Source organism: Cavia porcellus, unplaced genomic scaffold (assembly GCF_034190915.1).
Source record: "Cavia porcellus strain 051 isolate PalLab524CR breed Dunkin Hartley unplaced genomic scaffold, mCavPor4.1 scaffold_4, whole genome shotgun sequence".
In the NCBI taxonomy this organism is placed as follows: Eukaryota; Metazoa; Chordata; class Mammalia; order Rodentia; family Caviidae; genus Cavia; species Cavia porcellus.
The window spans coordinates 66703179-66727911 of record NW_026947487.1 but is presented as its reverse complement, the minus strand read 5'-3'; the positions used below and the strand labels follow the sequence as shown (position 1 = coordinate 66727911).

Below are 24733 nucleotides of genomic sequence, written 5' to 3'. Positions count from 1 at the left end.
TGCATTCTGATTTGCAAGGTTATAATATTTAGGCTAAATTATTCATTTAGCACTTTGAATTTTGGCAAAAAAATTTTCTCTTGGAAATTTCTGTTGTAGTTTATTTTTATCCTGTGATCTAGAATGCTAATTTTATTAAGTATTAAGAATATTAGTTCAGTAAAAGATACTTCATTTGAGCTGATGGTGACCTTCAAAATCAGGTTACTTGTTCTGTTGTCTAATTCTTACTGTATCATTGGATGAAGAAGGAAATACTTTTGGTATGAAACAGTACATTTTACTGTGTTTTTTACTGTGCAAAGCACAGTTACTTAAATTCACACTTTTAAAGTACATTGACATTGCTGAAATTATCTGGAAACTTATACATTGACTTTAAGACAAATTAGTACAGATTTGATTAACAAGATAAAACTGGCTAACATGTGACCCTCCTTTGTCAAATGGGCAATGGAAAGATGTAACTTAGTACACATATTACACTGAATAATATGTTTATTTTTTATTTATTATTATTTCTAAATCTGTTATTTCAAATAAAAAAAGAAAAGAAAAAAACTGCAACAAAATTTCAAGACACATCAGTCAGGCATTGTCATTCCCGTATCTTTCACCCAGAGCACAAGACATCTGCATTCAATTATCTACACAATACCAGCGCAAATGTTTTTCTTCATTGAACTCAGAAAAATAAGTAGTATAACTATCTTAACTATTATTTTTTATACATATACATATACATACACTTTTTTCAGCTCATACTAATGAAGTAATATGATGTTTACATATGTGAGTCTGATTTATTTCACTCAGTATGGTCTCAAATTGCATTCATTTACCTATAAAAGTCTCCACTTTATCCTTCTTTATGGGTGAATAGTACTCCATTATATAAAGATACCACATCTTTTATATCCATTCCTGAGTCTATGGGCATTTAGATTGTTTCCAAGATCTGGCTATTACACACTGTGCTGCTATAAACATGGGTACACATATATCATTGTGGTATGATCTTTTTAATTCTTTTGGGGATATGCCCAGAAGGGGAATAGCTAGCTTGAATGAGATCTGTAATCCTAGTTTTTTTGAAGAATCCATGGACATCCACTGATGTCCATTGTGGTTGCACTAGTCTACACTCCCACCAACAGTGGAGAAGGGGTCCTTTTTCCCCAGAGCTGCTTCAGCATTTCTAGTGCATGATTTCTTTATAGCCATTCTTTCTGGGGTGAATCTCAGTGTTGTTTTAACTTGCATCTCGCAAATAACCAGTAATGTTGAACATTTGTCCATATATTTATTTGCTGTTTGTATTTCTTCATCTGAGAAATGTATTCATTACAGATGTCCATTTTTGGATTGGGTCTTTAAATCAGGGAGGACTCATTTTTTTTGAGTTCTTTATATGTTCTCAATTATAATCTTTTGAGGAACAGTTGGCAAACATTTTATCCCATGTTGTGGGTTGTCTTTTCATTCTGTTGGTAGTTTCTCTTGCTGTGCAAAAGCTTTTAAAAAGTAGGGTAAGATCCCAGTTGTTGATTCTCTGTGATAGTTTCTCTGAATCAAGATTTTGTTTGTAAAGTCTTTGCCTACACTAATGTGTTCAAAAGTTTTACCTACTCTGTCTTCCAGCAGATCTGATGTTTCTGTTTTAATATTAAGATTGTTGATCCATTCTGATTTTAGCTTAGAACATGGTGAACGATATAGTCCAGTTTTAATCTTTGACATGTGTAGAGCCAGTTTGTCCAGCATCATTTATTAAAGAGGCTATCTTTCTTCCAGTGAATGTGTTTGGCACTGTTGTCAAAGATAAGGTGCCTTAGTGTTTCTGGAGTTGTTTCTGTATCTTCTGATTTGCTTCATGGATCTTTAAGTCTGGGTGGTTTTTTTTTTGGCCAGTACCACACTATTTTTTTTTTTTTTTAATTTAAATCACAGTAGCTTTATAGTATAAATTCAAGTCAGGGATTGTGATGCCTCCTGTCTTGTTTTGGTTGCCCAGGATTGCCTGTAGTGTTCTAGGACTCTTGTGATTGCAGATGAATTTTAGGATTATTTTCTCTAATTCTGTGAGATGTGCTATTGGAATTTTGATTGAGATTGTATTGAACAGTTTTGAAAGTATGGCCATTTTCACCATATTGGTTCTTTTACCCAAGAGCACTGGATATCCCACCATTTTCTAATAATCCTCTTCAATGTCCTTTTTCAGAGTACTTTAGTTTTCAATGCAGAGGTCTTTTACATCCTTTGTTTGATTGATTCCTAGGTATTTCATTTTTTTGGGTGCTATCGTAAAAGATATTGTTTCCCTGAATTTCTCTCTCAATGAATTCGTTATTTGTGTACATTCCTGACTATTGATTTTGAATGTTGACTTTATAACCAGCTACGTTGCTGAATTTGCTTATTAAATAAAGAAGTCTTTTTTGGTGGTGTTTTTGGGGTCTCCTAAGAAGAGCATCATGTCATCTGCAAATAATGATAGTTTGACTTCTTCCTTTCCTATCTTTATTCCTTTTATTTCTTTGTCTTGTCTAGTTGCTCCAGCTATATTTTCGAGGACTGTGTTGAATAAGAGTGGAGGCAGTGGACATCCTTGTCTTGTTCCTGATTTTAGAGTGAAAATGTTGAGTGTTCATTTAGTATGATATTAGCTGTTGGCTTGTCAAAGATGGCTTCTATCAGATTGAGGTACAGTCTATTCCAATTATCTGTAGAGCTTTTTTTTTTTTTTTTTTTTTTGTTTAAACCATAAATGGGTGTTGGACTTTGTCAAAAGCTTTTTTTCTGCATCTATTGAGATGAGTATATGATTTTTGTCCTTGGCTCTGTTAATGTGGTGTGTTACACTTGCAGATTTACGTATGTTGAACCATCCCTCACTTGATCATGTTGCATAATCTTCTTGATGATTATACTTGATCATACTTGATGATTATACTTGATTATACTTGATGAATTTCATTTGATCATGTTGTATAATCTTCTTGATGATTTGTTGTGTACTGTTTGCCATTTACTTATTGAGGATTTTTGCATCAGTGTTCATTATGGAGATTGGCCTGTAATTCTCTTTGGGTCCTTCTTTGATTTTGATGTCAGGGTAATGCTTGCTTCCAGGAATGAATTTGGAAGTATTGCTTCAGTTTCATTAGAGTTTCAGAAGTGGTGGTGTTAGGTCTTCTCCAAATTTCTTGTAGAATTCAGCAGTGAATCCACCAGGTCTTTTCTTTTTGATAGATTGTAAATTACATCTCCAGTTTCATGTATTTACATTGGGTTATTTAGGATTTTTGTATCTTCTTGATTCAGCTCTGGTAGTTCATATGCATCTAAGAATCTGTCCATTTCTTCGTATTTTCCATCTTATTAGAAGTTCTCAAAGTAGGTATAGATGATTTTCTGGATTTCTACAGCGTCTGTTGTGATTTTACTCTTTTTATTCCTAATTGCATGGATTTAAGTCTTTTATTTTTGATAGTTTTTCAAAATGTCTGTCAGTTTTGTTTAGTGTTTCAAAGAAGGAATTCTTTGATTCATTGATTTTTTTGTATTGGTTTCTTAGTCTCTAGTGTTTAAATTGATCTGATCTTTATAATTTCTTCCCCTTGTATGAGCTTTTGGTTTAGCCCTTCTTTTTCTAGAAATTTGAGGTTTAACATTATGTTGTTTTTTATGTGCTTTCTCTATTTTCCTCAAATAGTACTATTTTTAATGTTGTTAAGGGAGTCTTACATTCAGTTTATAGTACACATACTAAAAATTTCTGCTTTTAGGGGCTGGGGATTTAGCTTAGTGGCATAAGCACCTGCCTTGCAAGCAGGCGGTTGTGAGTTCAATCCTTGGTACTGATAAAAAAAAAAAAAAAGTAAAAAAAAAATTTCTACTTTTAAAGAAACCATTATTTTTACTTAAATTTAACAAGACTTTCTGTTTAGAATGTATAATAGTTTTATTATAATCCAGTAATGTTTCAAACCGAACTTTTTTATTGAAAGACTGCCATAATATTGAAAGTGTTGTGTAAATTAATGTTGAACCCATGAAAGTATTTTTCTGTATTATGATCTTCCCAGTAGTTATAAAAGTGCACTTGGTAATTGAGCTTGCCAAAGTATATCAAACGAAGCAAGTCAAACGAAGAGTATCTTATTGCTAATTTGTAGATCATAATGCCAACGTTTAGTGTAGTTGATATAATTATGCTAGTGATGAGATAATTTCAAACAGTTTGTTTAGAATTTAAGGTGCTTCTTATATTCTTAGAGCTTGCAAGTGACGCTTATGCTAAAGCGATGATTTCTTAGGCCAAAAATGTTTTTTCTTTCTCTGTTTGAAAGATTATTTCTCAAGTTTTAGCTATTTACTTCTTAGTTAGAAACTACTTTTCTAGACATATTTGCATGGTGGTGTAATTAGGGCAGCATACAATAAAAACTACAGGATTATACACAAACATAGAGAACTAATTCTACAGTATAAAATAATGATGGGTTTAGTAAATAAACTTTGGTAGTGGTTTATAAGTTAACTTAGAACTTGAAAGCTTCTACCGAATTAAAAAATTCTTTCAGAGCTTTGTGCTTAGTTTGTATGATACATGTTAATTTTGTACTAACTGCACCTTTTTTTGTGGAAGAATCATTTTTCCTCCCAAAAGGAACTACCCATATTTGGTTTAATTGTTGTTATGCATGATTTAGAACAGTTTAGCCACCTGTTTACAAATATATCACAAAAACATGGAAATACACATGGAAATGGAGATGAAAATATGTTTTCATAAATAAAGATTATTTAAACAATAATTTGTGAAAAGATTGTTCTGATATAAAAATACTTGAATTAAAAAGTAACATGCTATTTTTTTTGTTTTGAGCAACTTTTATGTTTTGCACTTGACTGCCCACTCTGATGATATTTATGCTTCTGTTTTACAGGCCCTAGGATGTTTACTATATAAACTTTGTTTCTTCACTCTTCCTTTTGGTGAGAGTCAAGTTGCTATCTGTGATGGCAGCTTCACCATCCCGGACAATTCTCGATACTCCCATAACATACACTGCTTAATAAGTAAGTACTTGGAAGGTAGTCTTCTTTTAGGGCCTGCTATTTATACTGCCTCATTTAACCTATTCGTTTAATTCCATTTAGAATTATGTTACTATGACTTTAATAGGTAGGATTTAGTAGCATACGGGAGAAATGATACAGTTAAGGCAACTGGAATTCTGAGAATGGGAATGCTTATAGTATAACGTTTAATTACTTAATTTTTATACTTTTGAAATTAATATACAGAACTATTACTTCTTTGGACCAGAATATACTAATCTTAGATCGTGCTTATCTTGTCAATCTTTTAAATACATGTATTTTATCAATGTATAGATAAGTACAAAGCCAGAAAGGTTTGAAGTCAGAAGGAATAGAATGACAGGCCCTGTCTTCCAAAAGAATTTACTTTTCTCCAGTCTAAGATTTTGCCTTCCATTTGGATAATGTAATTATATAGTTTATGTTTATACTTAATAAATGTTTGGAAAAAGATGTTTTGAGGAGAGGAGGAAAACTAGCAGGCACTAAAATATATAGTATACAGTAACTACAGTACTTAAATACCCCTGAGTACTGACTTAAGCTATATCTAGCATTCCTATTTTGTTTTCTGTGTTTTAAATACTTCCATTATATCCTGGAGCTCAGTGGCAAAGAAAAAGAGGGTCAGTTTAACTATGCTTGATGTTCATATGGTAAAGACAGCAGTACAACTTAGTGGGAAGTGTGAATGGATATAGAAAAATTTCTTAGCTATTTGCAATAAAAGATACAGCTGAAATCTGTACTTCATTCTGTATACTAAAGTTTCATATAAATAAAAACTTCAAATGTAAAAAGTAAACAGATTTGAAGAAAGTAAAAGTAAACTTTTAAGAATAGAATGTGGAATCAATACACTAGCTATGGGCGGGGGATTGAGCTTAGTAGCATAAGCACCTGCCTTGCAAATATGCAGTCATGAGTTCAATCCCTGATACCAAAACCAAACCAAACCAAACCAAACCAAAACAAAACAAAACAAAACAAACAAAAAGCTAACCAGGCCCAGGGACTAGGACTCCAGGTAAGAATTACTCCAGTACTCCATTAACAGTATAAAAGACAAACTCATAAAGACCGGTGTAAAATCAAATGATAAATTATAAATAATGTCACTCATTTGATAAATGGCTACCTTTTATAATTTATAGAACTTATGCAAATCAAGAAATGTAAACACAAGAAAATTCAAAAGTAGCACGTTTATATTAAAGTATCTAGGCTCAGTTTGTATCTTTGCTCACTTATTTCTGTAATGTTGATTTCCTCATAGTGTTAGAAATATGCAAGTTTAATATTTGTGTCATGTTCCTAGGCAAAGAGGAGCCACAATAATTGGGTGGGGAAGGTAGTATAATTTTGATAGAAAGGGAAATAGCGAAAGCTTGGCTGCTTCATGGTCTTCATGAACACATTTAACTTTTTGAGAACACTAACTGTGAATACTTGGATTTTCTCTCCTAGAGTTCTACCTCGCTTTTATGTGGCTCTGTACATATGAGTGACCACGTGCTCTATAGCCCGGGGCCTTTACTTTTATGTTCACTAGTTGAGCACCTGCCAACACTGTTTTGATGTGCTTTATATTTTTGAGGCTCCACCTAGTTGAGCTACCTGTCTGTGCAGTCCCACAAGTTCCCTTCTTAGGACCTTTTTTTTATCTTCTGTGACAGAGTTACATGCTTTTTAAATGGGGTGCTCTGTAAGTCTTCTGTTTTTCTTATGAGCTCTCTACTTTTACTGTGCTACATTGCAGAATGTAAAGATTTTTAATTTTAAAATCTTTTTAATTTTAAAAAGAAAAAAGACAAAACAATCAAAAGAATGCAAAACAATGAGAATGATACATGATCCTGGATTTCAAAAATAAGACAATAAATCAGCAATAGTTCCTATATTGCACATTGTTATCCTCTAAATTGTTGCTCAGACTATCAGATATGGCATGCAGAGTTAAACAATATAGGCCCTAAGTTGTTTCTTTATTTCAGTTGCTATTTCAGAAACTTCGGGTATGTAACTTCTAATTTCTTTTGTGTTCATGTCTCCTGAACTTGTTCTGGGTGGGTTGGAGGTCTGAGATTGCATCTTGCTCCTTTGTCTTGACATTTTCCTGTGTTCCACTGAATCAGTCGTTGCTGAACTCCATCCAGGTGCTCCCTGCATGGGCCACCTATCCCACCTTGCAGGGGATTGGGCTAGGCCCAATCCGAGGTTCCCAGGGTGACACAGAGGTGTGGGATGGTGGCTCACTGATGCTCCCCAGAAGGCAGCAGGGCCTGGGGGCGTGGCTTCTTCAGGCCCATGGAGGCAGGCTCACTGGGGGCGTGGCTTGGGTGCTAGCCCCAGTGGGCAGTGTCTCTGGGTGTGGCTTCTTCTCTAGGCTCATAGCAACAGGCCCAGAATATAAATTTTTAAGAAAGCATGAAGTATATTTGAATAACCATTATATTTGAATAACCATTAGACTTTTTACCCTTTCTGTCTTATCTCGTTGCTTTTCCATTTCCTTGGCAAAATTTGTGACATCAAAAGTGTAAAAATTTATTTAAGAGGAGTGCTCAAAGAACATATTGAGGAACTTAATTTTTGTTTACATGCTTAGTTGAATTTTAATCCTTTTTTGCAGGGTTTGGTTTTTATAAGTCGTAGCCATATACACTATTTTGCTGTGAAGTAATATTTTACTAATAATTGAATGTAGAATTTTATTGAGGTTCTTGTGATGCCTTTTTTTCTCTTTGTGTTCTCATTTGGCAGATAATAGACTAATATGCAATTTTAGTTGCTACTTTCTTGGGTTAAATAGCCCCACTCATGTATGTGTGGATGTTTGTGTAATGGGAAAGCAAATAAGGTAACTACTAATTTATTTTTTTTTTAATTGATACAGGGATTGAACTCAGACCATGCACTTGCAAAGCAGGTGCTTATGCCCCTGGCTAAATCCCCAACCCCGGTAAATACTAATTTTAAACTCGTTGAGCTTTAGTTAATTGATGCTTTATAATGCACCAAATACTTCCTTGTCAACAAATGTACAGATTCATTTTTGTCATTCCTGATACAAGTTTGTGCCAAAAATGAAAAGTGTTGAATAAAATAAAAACGCTCAAGCTAGGCAAGGTGGTGCATATCTGTAATCTCAACAGGAAGATTGTAAATTGGAGCCCAGCATGGGCAATTAAAAAACTTAGCAAAACCCTGTCTCAGAATAAAAACATTTTAAAAAGAGTTGGGTATGTAGTTTGGTGTGGAAACCCTGGTGTGGAAATCCTACTACTACTACTGTTAATGAGGAGTAAAAAAGCATCTAAGTCAATGTGAAATTAAACATCCATGAATTTTACCTCTTGTCAAAGTTTTTTACAGACTTTATCTTTAAATGTTTTGAGAGGTAAAAGTTTAATAAAGTTTAAAAACCAGATGTAACGTTTTCTAAAAATATTTACTTTACAGCATTATTCTTTATCCTGTGTTTATACTATGTAATTAGTGATTTATATTGGTTTTAAATAAATCCTATATTCAGAAAACCAAGAATATTATATAACTCTTTTGAGTGAATGAATATAAAACTTTTTATCACCAAATGTCTACTTATGCAATCTGATTGTTCTAATATATTTAGAGGAAGCATAAGAAGGCACATCTTTTAATATTAATAGTAATACTAGGCCAAGGATTTAGCTCAGTGGCTTAAACACTTGCCTGGTAAGCACAAGGTCGTGAGTTCAGTCCCTGGTACCAAAAAGAAGTAATACTAATACAGAATCCACTTTATATCACTCATAATTTTTGAAAAGAGTAAAAAAAAAAAGTCATGACAAATCTTTGTTTTAATTGTATGGTTTGTGGCTACCAAATTATTTGAGTATGAGTTTTCATTATTGGTAATTCAGGTAAAGTCATTGTTAATAGTATCTATCTTCCATAAAGTTTGGTTTAACTACTTTCTTACTGTAGATGTTTTTCTTAAAAATAGCTGAATCAATTATTTAGAATTTTCCTCTTAGCTTTTGTTGACTTTTCCTGTGGACAAGTAATTAGATTGCTCTGGGAGTTAGGAAAGAAGCCCTTTCTGTTTTTAAATCTAAGAGTTGAAAAGAATTTAGAAAACATTTAAGAAAGAATAAGAATCATAACTAAGGGGATTCCTGAATAGTTATAAATAGTGATCCTCCTATGAATTCTGTTACAAAGTGCTTGAGGAGATTAAGGACAAATAAGACTGTAGAGCCAAACAGCTTGGTTTACGTCTCTTTGTCACTTGACATGGAAAATTGGGTACCTTTATTTATCTCAGTCTCCTTATAGGTGTATTAAAAGTACTTCCCTCTTAAGAGCTGTTGTTAGAATTAAATGTGTTATGGAAAATGTTTGTTCAAATGTATGAGTGCTTAGAAAGAGGTAGCATTTAATACTGCCTTCATTGCTTCAGTGACAACTGCCACTAGTAGCATTATCATAATTCTTCCTGAGCTAACCTGATTTCTGATGGCCTAGATGAAGGGCAGAGGATCTGCCCTTAGTCATTAGGATGTACTTTCCCTGCAGAGATTTCTTTGGATGCTTTGAAGCAGAATTTGCTGATCATGGTGAATCTACCAAAAATTTTGTATAAATTATTATAGTAAAATACAACTACTGGGGTAAGGAATTTAGCTCAGTGGCCTAAGTGCCTACCTGGCAAACCTGAGGTTATGTGTTCAAACCTTGGTACCACCCAAAAAACAAAAAAAACCAACTACTAAGAATATTTTTTACCTCTTTATTTTGTGTAATGATACAGTAATTTATAAATGAATACTTGCTATTGGGTCTGCTCAGTTATTGCTGTTTTATGACTTCTTTATGTTTGCTCATCTATTGTGGTTAGATTTATTTTAATACCTATCTTGTGGGAGTACCAGGAATTACTCGCTTTATTATATTATATATTATATATATTATACTTATTATAGTGATTAAAATGTACTTACATATGTAGATAGTAACAATACAATGCATTTTTTTTGCTACTACCCAGCTTTGATTATCAACTCACGGGCAATTTTATTTCATCTATTTTCTCACTCATTTTCTTCTCTATTATAAGTTTTGGAAAAGAATTCTCAAGACATTTTAATTTACCCTATAAATAAATCAAAGATAAGCCTAGTGTTTCCTTGGATGCTTTTAGTCATTGGCACTGGGGTATCAGTTGGACAGTTGTGGAGGGAGAAGTATGATCAGTAACTAGGACTATTCCGAATGTGCTGTCCTGGCAGATGTAGAGTACTGCTTAGTGACTTACTCATGATTGAACATATTTACTATTAACCATTAAATTTTGTTTCATTTCCATGCTCCATACAATAAGGTATGTAGGGCATATATACCTAATATGTAAATTTCTATAATGATCTTAAGTTAATAAATACAAGCTGGTGCTTGAAATATTTTTTGAAAATTAGAGCAGAGATATAAAAATAAAGAATAGTGGGTGAGTTTTGTTTCAGCTAAATTCCTACAAGTGTAATCACAGAAACTTAAGCAGGAAAGATCTCAAAAGGACTTTTTTTGGTGAATTGGTAGTATTAAGGATTGAACAAAGGGCCTTTCCACTGAGATATATTCCTAGTCCTTCTATTTTTATTTTTTATTTTTAAAATTTTGACACAGGATCTCACTAAGTTGCTAAATTGTCCACTCTGGACTCAGACTTCTGATTCTCCTGCTTTAGCTTCCTAGACTGCTGGAATTACAGGTGTATTCCTGGCCAGAGTACTTTTCCTTTAAATTTGTTGAGTAAAGATGCTAGTTTAACTCTCATCAATAGGTCAGGCATGGATCCATTGTTGACTTAAGTCCTTGAATACAATACAATACAACTTGGCTACTGCTTCTCCTTTAGTGCTATTTTTGTTGGAATGTGCAAGAGTGTTGTTGTACTTCCCCATACAACAATACTATAAACATTCAGCTTCCTTGGATGAGTGTTTCTTAATTGGATGTATGTGATAACATCAGTAGAAAGTATTGCGGTTTAATCATATACAACTGTCAATTTTGAGACTGTTTTGAGACTGTTTCAGGTTGTAGTAGTAGTTTTTTGGTCAATAGGAAGATTTACACAAGATGAACAGAGAAATACCATTTCATTTTTGTGTGGTTAAATTTTGGAGAAGCTGATTTTACGTTTGTAGTCAAATCAGAGTCAGTGGTACTGGTCTTGTGTGATTCATGTAGTCATTTGAAAGAAGAGTGTTTTCTAGGTTCTCTGCTTTTTTGTTTTGTTTTTAAACTTAAGCACTTAATATCACTTGAGTGAACTGACCACATTATATTCCTTACTCTAATCTTCCCTCAAAGATGTGTTTCCTTAGATAATATGGCATTACTGTAATTTGCGGCATTTCTTCACAAATTAATAGTTTATTAATAATTCTCTAAATTGTAACATTACCCATTGCTGGTACATATAATATGTATTTATAACTACAGTTCTACAAATTAACTGCTTTATAATATTTTTATAACATTTTAATGTTCTCCGTAAGGAACTGTAGTATGACATATTACAGACATGTCGTTTGCTAAATCAGTGGCTTTCTTTGCATTATTGTAAGGAGTACTACAAGCCACCCAGTGGGACAGTTATACATGTACCACTGATGCTTCAGGCCACCTGATGGGATAGTCAGTTCAAGTCAGGGATGCCTGACAGCAAGACTTACGAATTAGGGCCCCATCGTGAATGTGTGAACTGTTAAAACCCACCACTTGTCAACTTCACACCCAAACATGTCTCCTTAAATCATACTTATTTTCCAGATAAATACAAGGCCATAATTCTGCCTAACACAATAAAATTTGCATAACACTGAGACATCTCTTTCTCAAAGTCTCAGCAGTTCTAGTATTTTTTAAAGTTCAAGTCTATTCTGAGATACGTGGCAAATTCTTAGTTGTAAGTGTCTGTAAAAAGAAAAAGCATTACATAATCCCAAGGTACAATGGCACAGGAGAAACATTCCAGTTCCAAAAGAAGGAATAGAGGGCTAGAAAAGAATTGGACCAAAGCAAGACCATAGCCCAGGAGGCCAAATATTATGTCTTATAGTTCCATATTTGACATCCCAGGCATATTTTGGTAAGATGTGTGTTCCAGAGGAGCTGTAGGGGTTCAACCAGTGGCTTTGCCTGTTAATAGCCATGTGGCATCTTTCTTGGGTGGGCTCCACTCATCTTGGGCTGTAGTTTTCCTTAGCAGACGTTCCACGTTTCTGGTATCTACAACTTGCTGAGGGTCTCCATTTCATCTTTGGTTTCATTCTCATAACTTCACAGGCTGCCCTCCTAAGAGTTCCTTGCTTGGTCTGCTAGGTTTCCTTTGAAGTCTAGGTTAGCCTTCCTAACCCCTCATCTCTCACATTCTGTGTGCTGGTAAAACCAGTATTATGTGGACAGTACCAAAGCTTGCTGCCAGCTGTAGCAGTAGGTAGTCCCACTTGGACCATGGCTATAGTGGATTCTGGGTGCCTGGATGTCTGAGCAGAGTGAATTTTGGAACCAGTTCTTAAGGAGACCCTTGTCAAGCAGGCATCCCAGGAACTGTCCTCAAGTGAAAGGTTTACGCTTTTGACCCCTTGAGCCTGAATTGGAGACAGGGTCTTGCTGGTTTCTGAGGCACCTACAGACCATCTCCTTATCTCTGTACCAAGACTTGATTTTGTTTAATGGCACCAGTCTCTTCAGTAGCCATGCCTTCTTTGGTGATAGCATTACTCATAGTTTCCTTAGGTCTAAAATACAAATGTTTCAGAATTTTCTGTCCTACCTTTTGCTGCTAATTTTTACTATACATTTAAGTGAAAGCCAGCAGTACCCATATCACAGCCTGAATGTTGTACTACTGTGAAATTCCCATGCCAGATTAGTCCACTTCCCTTGATTTCAGTCTCCAACAAGGTCACAGGATATGTGTAAAATATCCATGAGTTATTTTTCTGAGTGAAGCATACATGGCCTCTTGTCCAAAGGCCTCTGGAGTCCTTGTTTGTAAGTGAATCCACCTGAGCATTCCTATCAGTATTGTTGTTTTCTGAGTTCTAGCAAGGCTCTGCTTATAGCTTTTTTATAGCCCACATCTCCAAACTCTTTCAAATTTCTCCTGAGATCTCCATTTCCAAAAGTTTCTAAACTACAGATACAGATAAGGGCTATCAACATCTCATTCCAGGTACCAGTTTTCTGTATTAGCTTTCCTGTCATTGGGACACAGTACAAATACCCACAGCTTAAAGAAGGAGAGGCTTAATTTAACTCATAGTCACTTGGTTAGCTGTCTGTGAGGCCGAAACATCATGGTAGAAGGAAATGGCTAAACAAAGCTGCTCAGTTCCTGGCGACAGAAAGGTAGAGCAGGGAAACAATACTGGAACAGAAAAGGGCCAGGAACTTTAGTACCCAATGTCATGCCTCCATGACCCACCCAGCCAGGGTCACTCCAAGCTAGTCAGGACACAGTCAAGCTTAACCATCAAAGCTGATATGTGCACTCATATACATGTACATATGTGAACCAAAGCTGAAATTTGTATGAAATGTTGCTTATATTTGCCACATTAATGCACTCTAATATTTTCTACCTTAATTCTTTAAATACTAGACCTGACCTTTTAAATTGATCTTTATGTTACGTAACTGGGATCTTTATGTTACATAACTGGGATCTGTACTATTAAAAAAACTAAACCCAGCACATACTATTCCTGCATGGAAACATGAGCCATGGGTATTGGAAGTCCTTTTGTTTTCTTACAGCATAAATCCTACCTCTAGCCTACCTATTAAAGGATGTGGTGTTGTGCTTAATTTCAGAGAGGATTATTTGTACCAATATTGATTAGAACAGGGAAACCTCAAATTTGTTTCTTTCCTCTCAATGCTTGTCAACTATGACAAAAAAAAAAAATTTAGGATTGTGGGAAGGATCATATGATTTTTCTCTAGATAACTTAAAACAGTTTTCTTGGATTGAGCCAGGGCCTCCAAAGAGGTATGTTTTAGCGCACTGTTTTCTGTCCTTTAGAGTTCTTTGGTTTGAACTGCATCTAGGTTCTATGTTTCTAGTCCATGTGGGAGGAGGGTAGCTTACAGAACTTACTGCACTTCCTTCAAGATGTTGTTCACTTGGTGTGAGCCATCTTTCCAAAGCTCTCATGAGAATTGCTCTTTGCGGTCTGCTTTCATATCAGGAACACTGTTATTTAAAACCTGGTTTGTTTTTTGTGTGAGATACTCTGTGATTCATGTAATGGATCATTTTGCCCCATTTATATTGACAACTAACAAGTGGAGAGCTAAATTTTGAGCCTATATTTAGAACCAAATCATATGCACTTTTTTCTATTGTCCTCTTTATTTTGTCTGCTCCAGCCCTTAGTAAATTATTAGTCCCAAATTTCTAATATATTAAGAAATACCATACAATTTCTTGCCATGTTTTTATAGGAACAAATAGCTAGAAGTAGCTGTTTGAAAATTTAAAAGCCAAATAAACTTACTTGTTACAATTGAAAAATAGCATCATAATTTTGTAAATTTTGTTTGTTGCTGTGTGGTTGATTTTTAAAATCGTATGAATAAACAGTTAAAATGTATTTTATATTAGGTTTACAAAATTAAATTAATTTTATATTCTGTTGCTTTAGAAACATTTAATATTTTTGGTATCAAAATAAAATATGATTTACTTTTATAGATGAACCTTGTAGATCTCTCAAATCTTTTTGGTTAAATATAAACTAATAAATACTTGAATTAAAATGTTTTCAGTTATTTCAGTTATTTTAACAATAATAAAATTATAAGAATTTTGTAAGTCATATATTTAACATTTATGTTCATATATTTAACGTGAAAGTGTTACATGTAGAGCTTTTGTACATTTTGAACTTACCTCAGAATTTCCCAAATAAATTTCTAAACATTTGTGCTTAATATTACTTGCCATAATGCTATAATTTTAGCTGACCTGAGTTTAATTCTGATTTATAATTTTATCTTAGCCATTTATATTCTTAGATCTCTGTTGTTTTTTTTTTTTTTTTTTTTTTTTTTTGGTACTGGGGCTTGAACTCATGACTTCACATTTGCCAAGCAGGCACTTACGCAGCTGAGCTAAACCCTTAGCCCTATTTTCTTAGATCTCTATACATACTATTGGCAAACTTATAAAAGAGCTAATGCTCTTTTACATTTTAAATAGTTTTAAAAAAATTTGAGCTTTATTAAGACTTTAGAATTAATAAAGCAGACTAGTCATGGAGATATCTTTACAAAATATGAATTTTTCAGTTATAAAATGATAGTCAACCTTATAAAATTTTTAAATTAAAAATTATCCAAGAAACAGACAAGTGGTTATGCCGATTATGGTTAGAAAAAGGTATTTTAGGCATTTCAGGCAATATTGTAGTTCAAAATAGAGAACTATAGTGAAAATGTTAGTATGGGAACAAACCATATTTATGGAAACCTATGTACCAATTTTTTAGTACTTAAATAGATAATATGCACAATTTAGCCTTTATTCAGTATCCTCTCAAAGTAGAAGCATTTTAGATAGCAAAATTATTTTAAATAGAATTATTTTGAAGACCCCCCCCCCTTATGATCCTGGAACTTTTTAAAATAATTCCTCGAAGTTTACTAAATTGACTATTTATTTGGTGTTAGTAAATTCATGCTTTGCTTGTATCATTTTCTTTGCTACTTTTGTCATTGTTGAGACAAAATACCCAACAAACACAAATTAAGGGAAGAAAGGTTTATTTAGCTCAGTTTGTAGCAGTTTCAGTCAATACTCAGTTAGCTCCAAGACCGAGTGGGACTGCAGACAGGTATTTTACAGAGGAGAAACGGTTCATGGTGGACAGAAGGTAGCAAACAAGCAAGGAGCACGACATACCTCTTCTGTTCCTTATATTATATTCAACAACTGGGATTAGGGCTATACCAGACCAGTTAGTGGCCTGATTTAGTAATCACCCACCTTTACTCAGAGTACCCTTAGTCCTAGCATTGCACCACGAATCAGCCACATACTCTATAGGTTTAGCTGCCTCTGGAAAAACCCCACCTATGACTACGTGAGGCTTTGGGGGACATCTAGACACAAACCATAACATTTAGGAGAGTAATTTTATGTGTCGTTTATACTATAGTTACAGAGCAGTTCTGTGACTAATCTGCCATTTAGTTTAGTGTAACACAACAATTTTTTTCTATAAACATTAAAAAAGTTGTTGGAATCATTGATCTAAGAATGGAACAAAAAATATTTTTTATCCTTTATAATGTACTTATAAAAGTAGCATATATCATTAGTAAAGTGTCTTAATATTTTGATTTATTGTTACAGGGTTCATGCTTGAACCAGACCCAGAGCATAGGCCTGATATATTTCAAGTATCCTATTTTGCATTTAAATTTGCCAAAAAGGATTGTCCTGTTTCCAACATCAATGTGAGTAGCGTTGTAAGTAGGGTATGAATTTAAAATCTGTTTTATCATGACATGTAAATAGATTCTGAGAGTTAATTCTTTATGACATGTGGTCTGATGGTATGATTGCAATTGTATTTTTGGTAAAAAGCCACATTCCCCAAATGATGTCTTGAAGTACCCTGAAGGTTATGTTTCTTTTAAGAACAAATCAGTGTGTTTCTTTTATGTATAACTTAGCCCACTACTTAAAAGAATAAGGTGAACCTTTGATTTTTGCTTTTACAGTATGAATTTAATATTTTCCCTGTTGGGGCTGAAACTATTCTGTTTTAACATTCTAATGAAAGTAGCTTTATTTGCCATTTATCTTGATTTTTAAATTTCTACTTAAGTAATACTTACTGATTACCTACCCCAAGTCAAATATTTGATACAAACAAACAAGTAAAGCCTTCTGTCAGCCCTTTCTGAAAATTATTTGTGATACAGTATTTAGAAACTTTATGCTTACTCTTGGCATTAACTTCTTTTTCTAAAGTGTAAAACAGTCATTGATTTAAAAGTGTAATATTTGTTTTTGCCTAAATTTTACTCACCTGTGCATTGCATACAGTGATATTTTGTGTATTTTCCAAAGGTTTCTGGGAGATAAGTATATGAAAGTGACGTGTATAACATCTAATGATATTTACAGACTAGATTTGGCAGGTATATGCGAATGATTTTTAGGTTTCTGATGGGAAATAATAGTATCTCAGAGGTAGTACTTTTTAAGTTCAGTAGTATGTCCACAGCTTAATAAACCTTTTGGACTTAAAAACTAAAATGAAGTTTTATTTTTTTCTTCCAAGAATTCTTCGATTCCCTCAGCTCTTCCTGAACCGATGACTGCTACTGAAGCAGCTGCTAGGAAAAGCCAAATGAAAGCCAGGTAGGAAAAGCTATGATAAAATTGAGAGGGCATTTTAAAAAAAGTGGTTCAGTAGATCTTGATTTAATCTTAGCAAATGTCATTGATGTAAATATCATCTTTGTCCATTAAAAAATGCATGTTGCCTACTGCCCGTGGAATAGTTTAGATAGCAAATGTTTTAGTTATTTTTCTCATTGATAAGACAAAATATGCAACATCCAGAGTTATAAAGGAAAGGTGTATTTGGCTTATAGTTTGTAGCAGTTTCAGTTCCTAGTTGGCTGGCTCCAAAGCAGGGTGGCGTGGCAGACCGACATCACGGAGGAGAAAGAGTTTATGACAGAGACAGTAAAGCAGTGAAGTAAGAAGCAGCAAATGATGGTAGCCTTCTTTTTGTCCCTTATATTCTATCCAGGCTACTCACCCTGAAGTAGGTAGCACTAACACTCACGGTGGACCATTCATATTCCTAGCATCTCAGGTTAAAGAATTCCAGTATCACATCCCTAATTCTACCATCACACACTGTAGACCTAGCTACCTCCAGAAAGCCCCACTTTATGCTCACATGAAGTTCTGGGGGGACATCTAGACATAAGCCATAACAGCAAGTATAATAAAATCAGCTTTTAAAAATATTAGATACAGGATTTATATCTAATATAAAAGCCTGAATTATGTGAGCTGGGCATGGTGGTGCACAGTAGCAATCCCAGCATTTGGGAGGCTGAGGCAGGAAGATTGCCTTAAGTTTGAGGCCAGCATGGGTTACATAACAAGGCTAATTTGAACTGTGTAGTGAGACCTTGTCTCAAAAAAGAGATGCATCATGTTAACTTTGAATGACTTTTTCTGTACTTATTTTTTTGAATGTAAAAGTTAATAAACAGAAGTTAATAAACAGAATTTGTTAGATTTTCAGACAATACTGTGTTTGGGGAGATTTCTGGGTTAAAGCTTTTTTGTATTATATCTTATGATAATTGTTTTATTTGACATACAAAAATGTATTATATGCAAGATACAGATAGTGGAATTACTAAGAGAAGTAGTTATTTCCAGTGAGTTGCAGTGGTAACTGTAAGTGATTACAATCTGATATACAGTATGCCGGGAGTGTAAAGGAAGGCAAAAGACTGGGAGCGGTGAAAACAGAAGGATGAAAGCATTTCTTGAAGGATGAATCCTCAGTTCCCTGGAGGGTTGGAATGAACTAAAGCAGGCAGGCAGTTTGGGCAAGAGTGGTCCTGGTGATACTGCGGACTAGAGCATAAGGGGAAGTCCTGGGGAGCAATGGGGAAGGAAGCTGATGTCACGGGTAAATACCAGTCATGAGCAACTGTGTTCTTACAGCCTGCTAAGAAATTAGGACTTTGGCCTTGAGGCCAATGAGTCTTCAGTTTTCACTTAACTCTGGCTTGGTTGTGGATGTGCTGGACATGATCTTTACTCATAAATTGTTAAACTATCATTTGTGACTGACTTTTAAAAATATCTAATATCATTCTAAAAATATCTTCATTCACTTGAATTTCAAAGTGGTATCTTGAGGGAGAGGTAGAGTAATGTCATGTCTAACCTGCAGGAATCTGCATGATCACCAGTCTCTCCTCTCTGTGGTAAAACTTTAATTAGCAGCCACTGCTGTTACTGAGTGGTAATTATGAATTGTTGTAAGGTTTGTGAGTTGAATTTTTTGTTACTTGTTTTTAATAGTTGACCAATCTTTAAGAAAGTTAGTTGCACATTAAAAAATGAGTCAACTGAACAAGAATGATTTGACTTTTTTTACTGTGATATATGTTATAGCTATACAGTTACAAGTGAAATGTCATTTTGATTTGCAGTGCTTATTTTAAACATTAAAATATACATGTGTCAAAAAATAATATGCCTGTTAATGCGTATAGTTTTTATTTTAATAAGAGTTAAGTTAAACTTGTAGAATTTATTTATAGTATATTAAACCTGTGCCATATATATATATTAAAATACAAGGTTCAGTGGTCCTAATTGGTCATTCAGATAAATTTACTCTGTTAAAGTCACTAGAGAACTTGAAAAAAATCTGAGTGTGTACAAAGCTTAATATTACAAATTAGGTTTTTCATGGAAATGACATATTTTAAGGGAAGAATCTTTACAGAGTTAATTTTATTATTCATCAGGCTTTTACGGTTATTTTAACTCACCCACCCTGCATTCAGTCTGTGGCACCCTATTTTACTTTCAGAAACCCAAACTTGGCATATATTCTTGATGTTGTTAAACATGTGAAGGTTATTTGATGGATGTGCCTGAAAGATGGAAATGTGCATTGGCAGGAGGAAACCTTGAAGGATTTTAAAGAGGAGAGAGGTCTGAGTTTTAAGGAAGATTGTTCAGGTGATAGGAAAGCACTGAAAGTGACACTGGGAAGGTTACCAGGGTTAAAAGTGAGGCAGTGCAGCAGTGTAGCTGTGTTAATGCAGTAACTGTTGTCGTTCAGTCCAAGTTTTGCTTCTCTTTGCCTGATCTGTTCAAGGTATTTTTTCACATCCTTTCCTTCACAGAGAATGCTTAGTCTTTTTTGTTTGTAGTTTAATGAAATATTTAATTAAAAATTTTTATCTCTAGTGCCTCTATGAAGTTTTTTTGAGCCAAATTAAGGATAAAATTACTTTATGAAATTTTTGGCAGCACTAGCTTGGCTCTGAGTATTTTACTCTTACATTTTATTATGTTTTCACCAATACTTTCCCTGTCTTCCTATGTATCCTGTAAATTCTTTGAAGATAGAATGTTGTAAAGTGGACATCAATAATGTACCATCGATATTAATACATTATTAAATAAGATACTAGATTTAACAAGGTCTTCTGACTTGTAACATGCTTTTTAGAAGATTCCTCTATGATCATGCATGTTGTATATTTCTAAAGAGCACTCTAGACCAGTAACGTAGAAAGGTGAAGTTTGGCCTGTGAAACCTACTTAATAACAAATGAAGAGCTAAACAAAAAGTTTGTATACAGTATTTCTTCTGACTTGTTTGAGGTTGGGTAGTATACCATTGGTTTTAGAACCACATTCTAAAATTTGAATTCATGATACTTATTAAAATGAGATGTAGTTGTTATATGTATAAATGATCTTTTATTGCCTTAGCTTAGTTTTCATATGATTTGTTCAGTATGCACCTGTGCCATTTAAAACATGTTGTATTTTAGAAGACAACACATGTATCATATATTTCTATGCTTTTCTGAAATCTATTGATTTAATTTTCTTTCCTGTTGGAAAGATAGTGGGCTCCCTCTTGCGGTGCATGTAGGTATTAGGAAAGAATTTTACAGGTATGCAATGTAGATAAGGTTCTCTCTAAGTACAGTGGCTGTGAGCTTGACAAATGATTAAAACTTTTAAGTATTAAATATTTGAAAATATAGTGAAATAATTTCGAAAAGAGATTTTATGGCAAATTATAAAAACTGACCTACTTGAAAAAGTATTTGAGTTTATATTGAATTTATAGAAAGAAAAATGATAAATATGTAAATTAAAGAGTCCCAGTTTATTTTATAGTTTTCTCTTCAAAGAGTTTGGTTTTTAGTTTTTTTTTTTCCTCTGAAACCCTAAGAGAAGGTTTTTGTTTTCTTTCAATCTCATCTCATTTCCTTCAAGATAATCTTTGGAACTATACTGTTTTCTGACACCTTCTACTGCAAAGTGTAAATGGTAACATCGTGTTTTAAAGAAAATAGTTTTATTTTTTTCCTCTCTGATCATCACTAAATGTAGTATCTGATCATCACTAAATGTAGACTTAGGAAGCCAAGAGAATGAAGTGATCATTTATAATAATTAAGTGCATCTGTTGAGATATTTTATAGAAAAATATTAGAAATAATCTGAACATTTAGAATGAAATGTATTCTTTTGTTGTAGAATAACAGATACCATTGGACCAACGGAAACCTCAATTGCACCAAGACAAAGACCAAAGGCCAACTCTACTACTGCCACTCCCAGTGTGCTGACCATTCAGAGTTCAGCAACTCCTGTGAAAGTCCCTGTTCCTAGTGAATTTGGTAACCACAGACCAAAAGGTAATGTAACTTTGTCCCTTCTTAGTCAGTGTAAATAAGTTTTTTTATGGTCTCATTTTCTGAGCTATAAATTATTAGCAAATTAATATTGAAAGTAGGTAATACGAAGTTTCGAGTTATTTTCTACTGGTGTCTAATAAACTTGGCTGTCTTTCTGAAAGTAAAGAAAGTGAAGTTATTGGCAGTGTAAAAGCATGATACGAAAAGCTCACCATTTGCTTTGGTTCTATGAGTATAAACTCATTTCTAGAGTTACCAACTAGTAGGAAAGAGGTAGATAATCATAAGATTCAAGAGCATAGAAAATTCTGTGTTGTGCTGGAAAGAAGGTATTTGAATCTCTACGCTTACAAAATTATATCTTTGCATTGAATCTAGAGTTTGGTGAAGAAGTAATGTGAACATGGCAGGGTAAAATCTGGTCTCATTTGATTTTGAGAAAAAGTATTTTTCTAATCTAAAATATTTTCTAAAAATTATGATACAGAGTGGTACTGAAAAAATTATTTTCCAGTCAGGCATGCTGGTATATGCTTTTAATCCAGCTACTTGGGAGGCTAAGGTTGGAGGATTATGAGTTTGAGGCTAGTCTGGGGCAACTTAATGAGACTGTGTCTCTAAATTAAGGAAGGGCCAAAGGTATAGATCAGTGGTAGAGTGTTTACCAAGTATGAATTAGGCTCCAATTCTTTTTCTTTCTCTTATTTCTATGTTTTATTTTCAAGAATAATTCAACTGAACTTTTTTCATATAATTAGAAGAATTAGAAATCATTTGGAAATTGTATTCACAGACATCTTGTACTTAGGCCTGGGGAAGTTTACTAACATTTATGAAACCTTGCTTCCTCTTCATACTCTCCCTTCATTCCTTTCTTCCCCCTTTGATTGAGCAGTTATTGTTCTAGTCAGGTTTGCATCAGTGTAACAGAATACCTGAGGAAAATAATTTAATTAGAGCAGAGGTTTATTTTGGCTTACAGTTTTAGAAGTTTCAGCCCTCGATTGGGTGGGCACATTGCTCTTAGGCCTCCATTTTAGGTCCTGGATAGCAATGTAGGGACCACGTGATGGAACAAATTACTTACTTTATGGCTAGGAAACAAAAAGGGGAAGAAGCTGAGGTCCCACATCCCCTTTCATAGGCCAGCCCTAGTGACCTACGGATCTTCCATAAGTTTTATCTCCTGAAGTTCCGCAGTCTCCCAGTGGTGTCATTGGGGACTAAGCTTTCAACACATGGATCCCTGGGTTGTGAGAAACACCCAAAACTATTCGTTACAATTGTATTTGAATAAGGGTTAGTCACTGGAAGAGAACATAGAAATTATAGTGTATTAGGTATTGTATTCCTTTTTTTGGATAATGTATACTTTTTAGGTAATTTCAAAAGTTTAGCTATAGAATATTTTAAAGGTGAAATTTATAGAGCTTGTAAATAAATGTCAGGAGATAGTGTTAACAGATTCACTACAGTAAGCATTTAATGAACATCTTCTGTATAAAGGACTCTTTACATTTCCAACAGATACATATCGTTCTGCCCTTCAGGGTCCTAGGCTAGAACATAGCCATGTAAACCATTAATATGTACAAGACAGAATGAAGTAATTGAGTGGAATTGTTAGCTGAAGGAAAAGGAAGAGACTTGAGCTGAACTTTAAAGGACAAGAATGTGAATAGGTGGAAATTGCACTAGAGATTCAGAGACTCCCATCAGTGAAAATACTCATAATAAACATGATATAATTGAGATATGTGGGTCAAACTGATAGGGCTGGTGTGTTTATGGATAGATGAAGCATAAAGAAATTTTTCTAGGATTTGTTCATAGTTGTAGAAGACAAAAGTTAAGTTTCCTAGGCACTTAAAATTCCAGTAAATTCTTTAGACTATGTATATATAGAACGTGATAGTTAAATATAGAGATGTAACCATTTTGTTGAAATTATTAATGGATTAATGAAAATTTTTGGAAACCTATCTTAGGAGCCTTGAGACCTGGAAATGGTCCTGAAAGTTTACTGGGGCAGGGTCCCCCTCAGCAACCACCACAGCAGCACAGAGTCCTCCAGCAGCTCCAACAGGGCGACTGGAGGTTACAGCAGCTTCATTCACAGCATCGCCATCCTCACCAGCAGCACCAGTTACTTCAAGATGCTTACATGCAGCAGGTAACCTCCTGTTACTTTGAATATATAGGGTGGGTAGTGCTATGAAACTCATACAGCAGTAGAATATCACTAAATTGTGTTTTGTATCATAGGCACTGCCTTAGTTACTTTTTTTTATTCTGAAACAAAATGTAAAAGTTAAAGGACCCAAGGCTTATGTGGCTTATAGTTTGTAGAGGTTTCAGTTTATAGTTAACTGGCTCCAGTACAAGGTGGCATGGCAGAGGTGCATCACAGAGTTAACAGAAGGCAGCAAGCAGCAGGTGACAAACAGTGACAAGGGACCCTCCTTCTATCTCTTATATTTTATCTAGGACACTGTTAGAGTCAGTGGCATTCACACTCTTAATCCTAGCACAAAATCGTGAATCAATTCCAGCACTACATCCCTGATCCCAGCATACGCAGTGTAGAATCAACCACCTCTGAAAAAATCCCACCTATGACCTTATAAACCTTTGGGAGACATGTAGACACGAGTGATAACATTCTGCCTCTGAACCCCCAAACACACACTTCCTTTTATGCAAAGGCATTTAAGTCCATCTGTAAGAGTTGCCAAAGACCTAAGAGCTGTAGCATTCCTGAAAAGTCCAAGTTCACATTTTTTCTGAGATTTAATGCAAACACTTAGCTACAAGCCTTTGTACAAATGAAAAGGAAATTTAACACATCCACCATTCAGTGGCACAAAATAGACCTTACCATTCTAAAAAGTTTAAATAGAGGACACAAACGAATGGGAATAACACAAGACCAGAATCTAGCAGGGCAAGCATTACATCCTGTAATTGTATGTCCAACATTGGATGCAATCTGGCAAGATACGAAACTCCAAAAGACTTGTGTAACTCCACCCATATGGTACTTCTGGTGATTGTAGCTCTTGTGGTTTCTCTTGTGGGCCCACTCTGCTCACTTTGTGCAGGTTTCCTCATGTGATCAATG

The 24733-nt window shown here is 34.4% G+C and overlaps 1 protein-coding gene across 4 annotated transcripts in view; it reads left to right on the top strand.

Annotated features, from left to right (window-relative positions):
• The window catches only part of Bmp2k (BMP2 inducible kinase), a 120211-nt gene that overhangs the window by 57806 nt on the left and 37672 nt on the right, over positions 1-24733 (top strand). For all 4 annotated transcript variants that reach the window (XM_063247211.1, XM_063247212.1, XM_063247213.1 and 1 more), the window contains exons 7-11: positions 4956-5088; positions 16526-16629; positions 17463-17542; positions 21452-21612; positions 23601-23785. In XM_063247211.1, coding sequence (XP_063103281.1) covers positions 4956-5088; positions 16526-16629; positions 17463-17542; positions 21452-21612; positions 23601-23785 — 663 coding nt within the window. The remainder of the gene's footprint in view (positions 1-4955; positions 5089-16525; positions 16630-17462; positions 17543-21451; positions 21613-23600; positions 23786-24733) is intronic.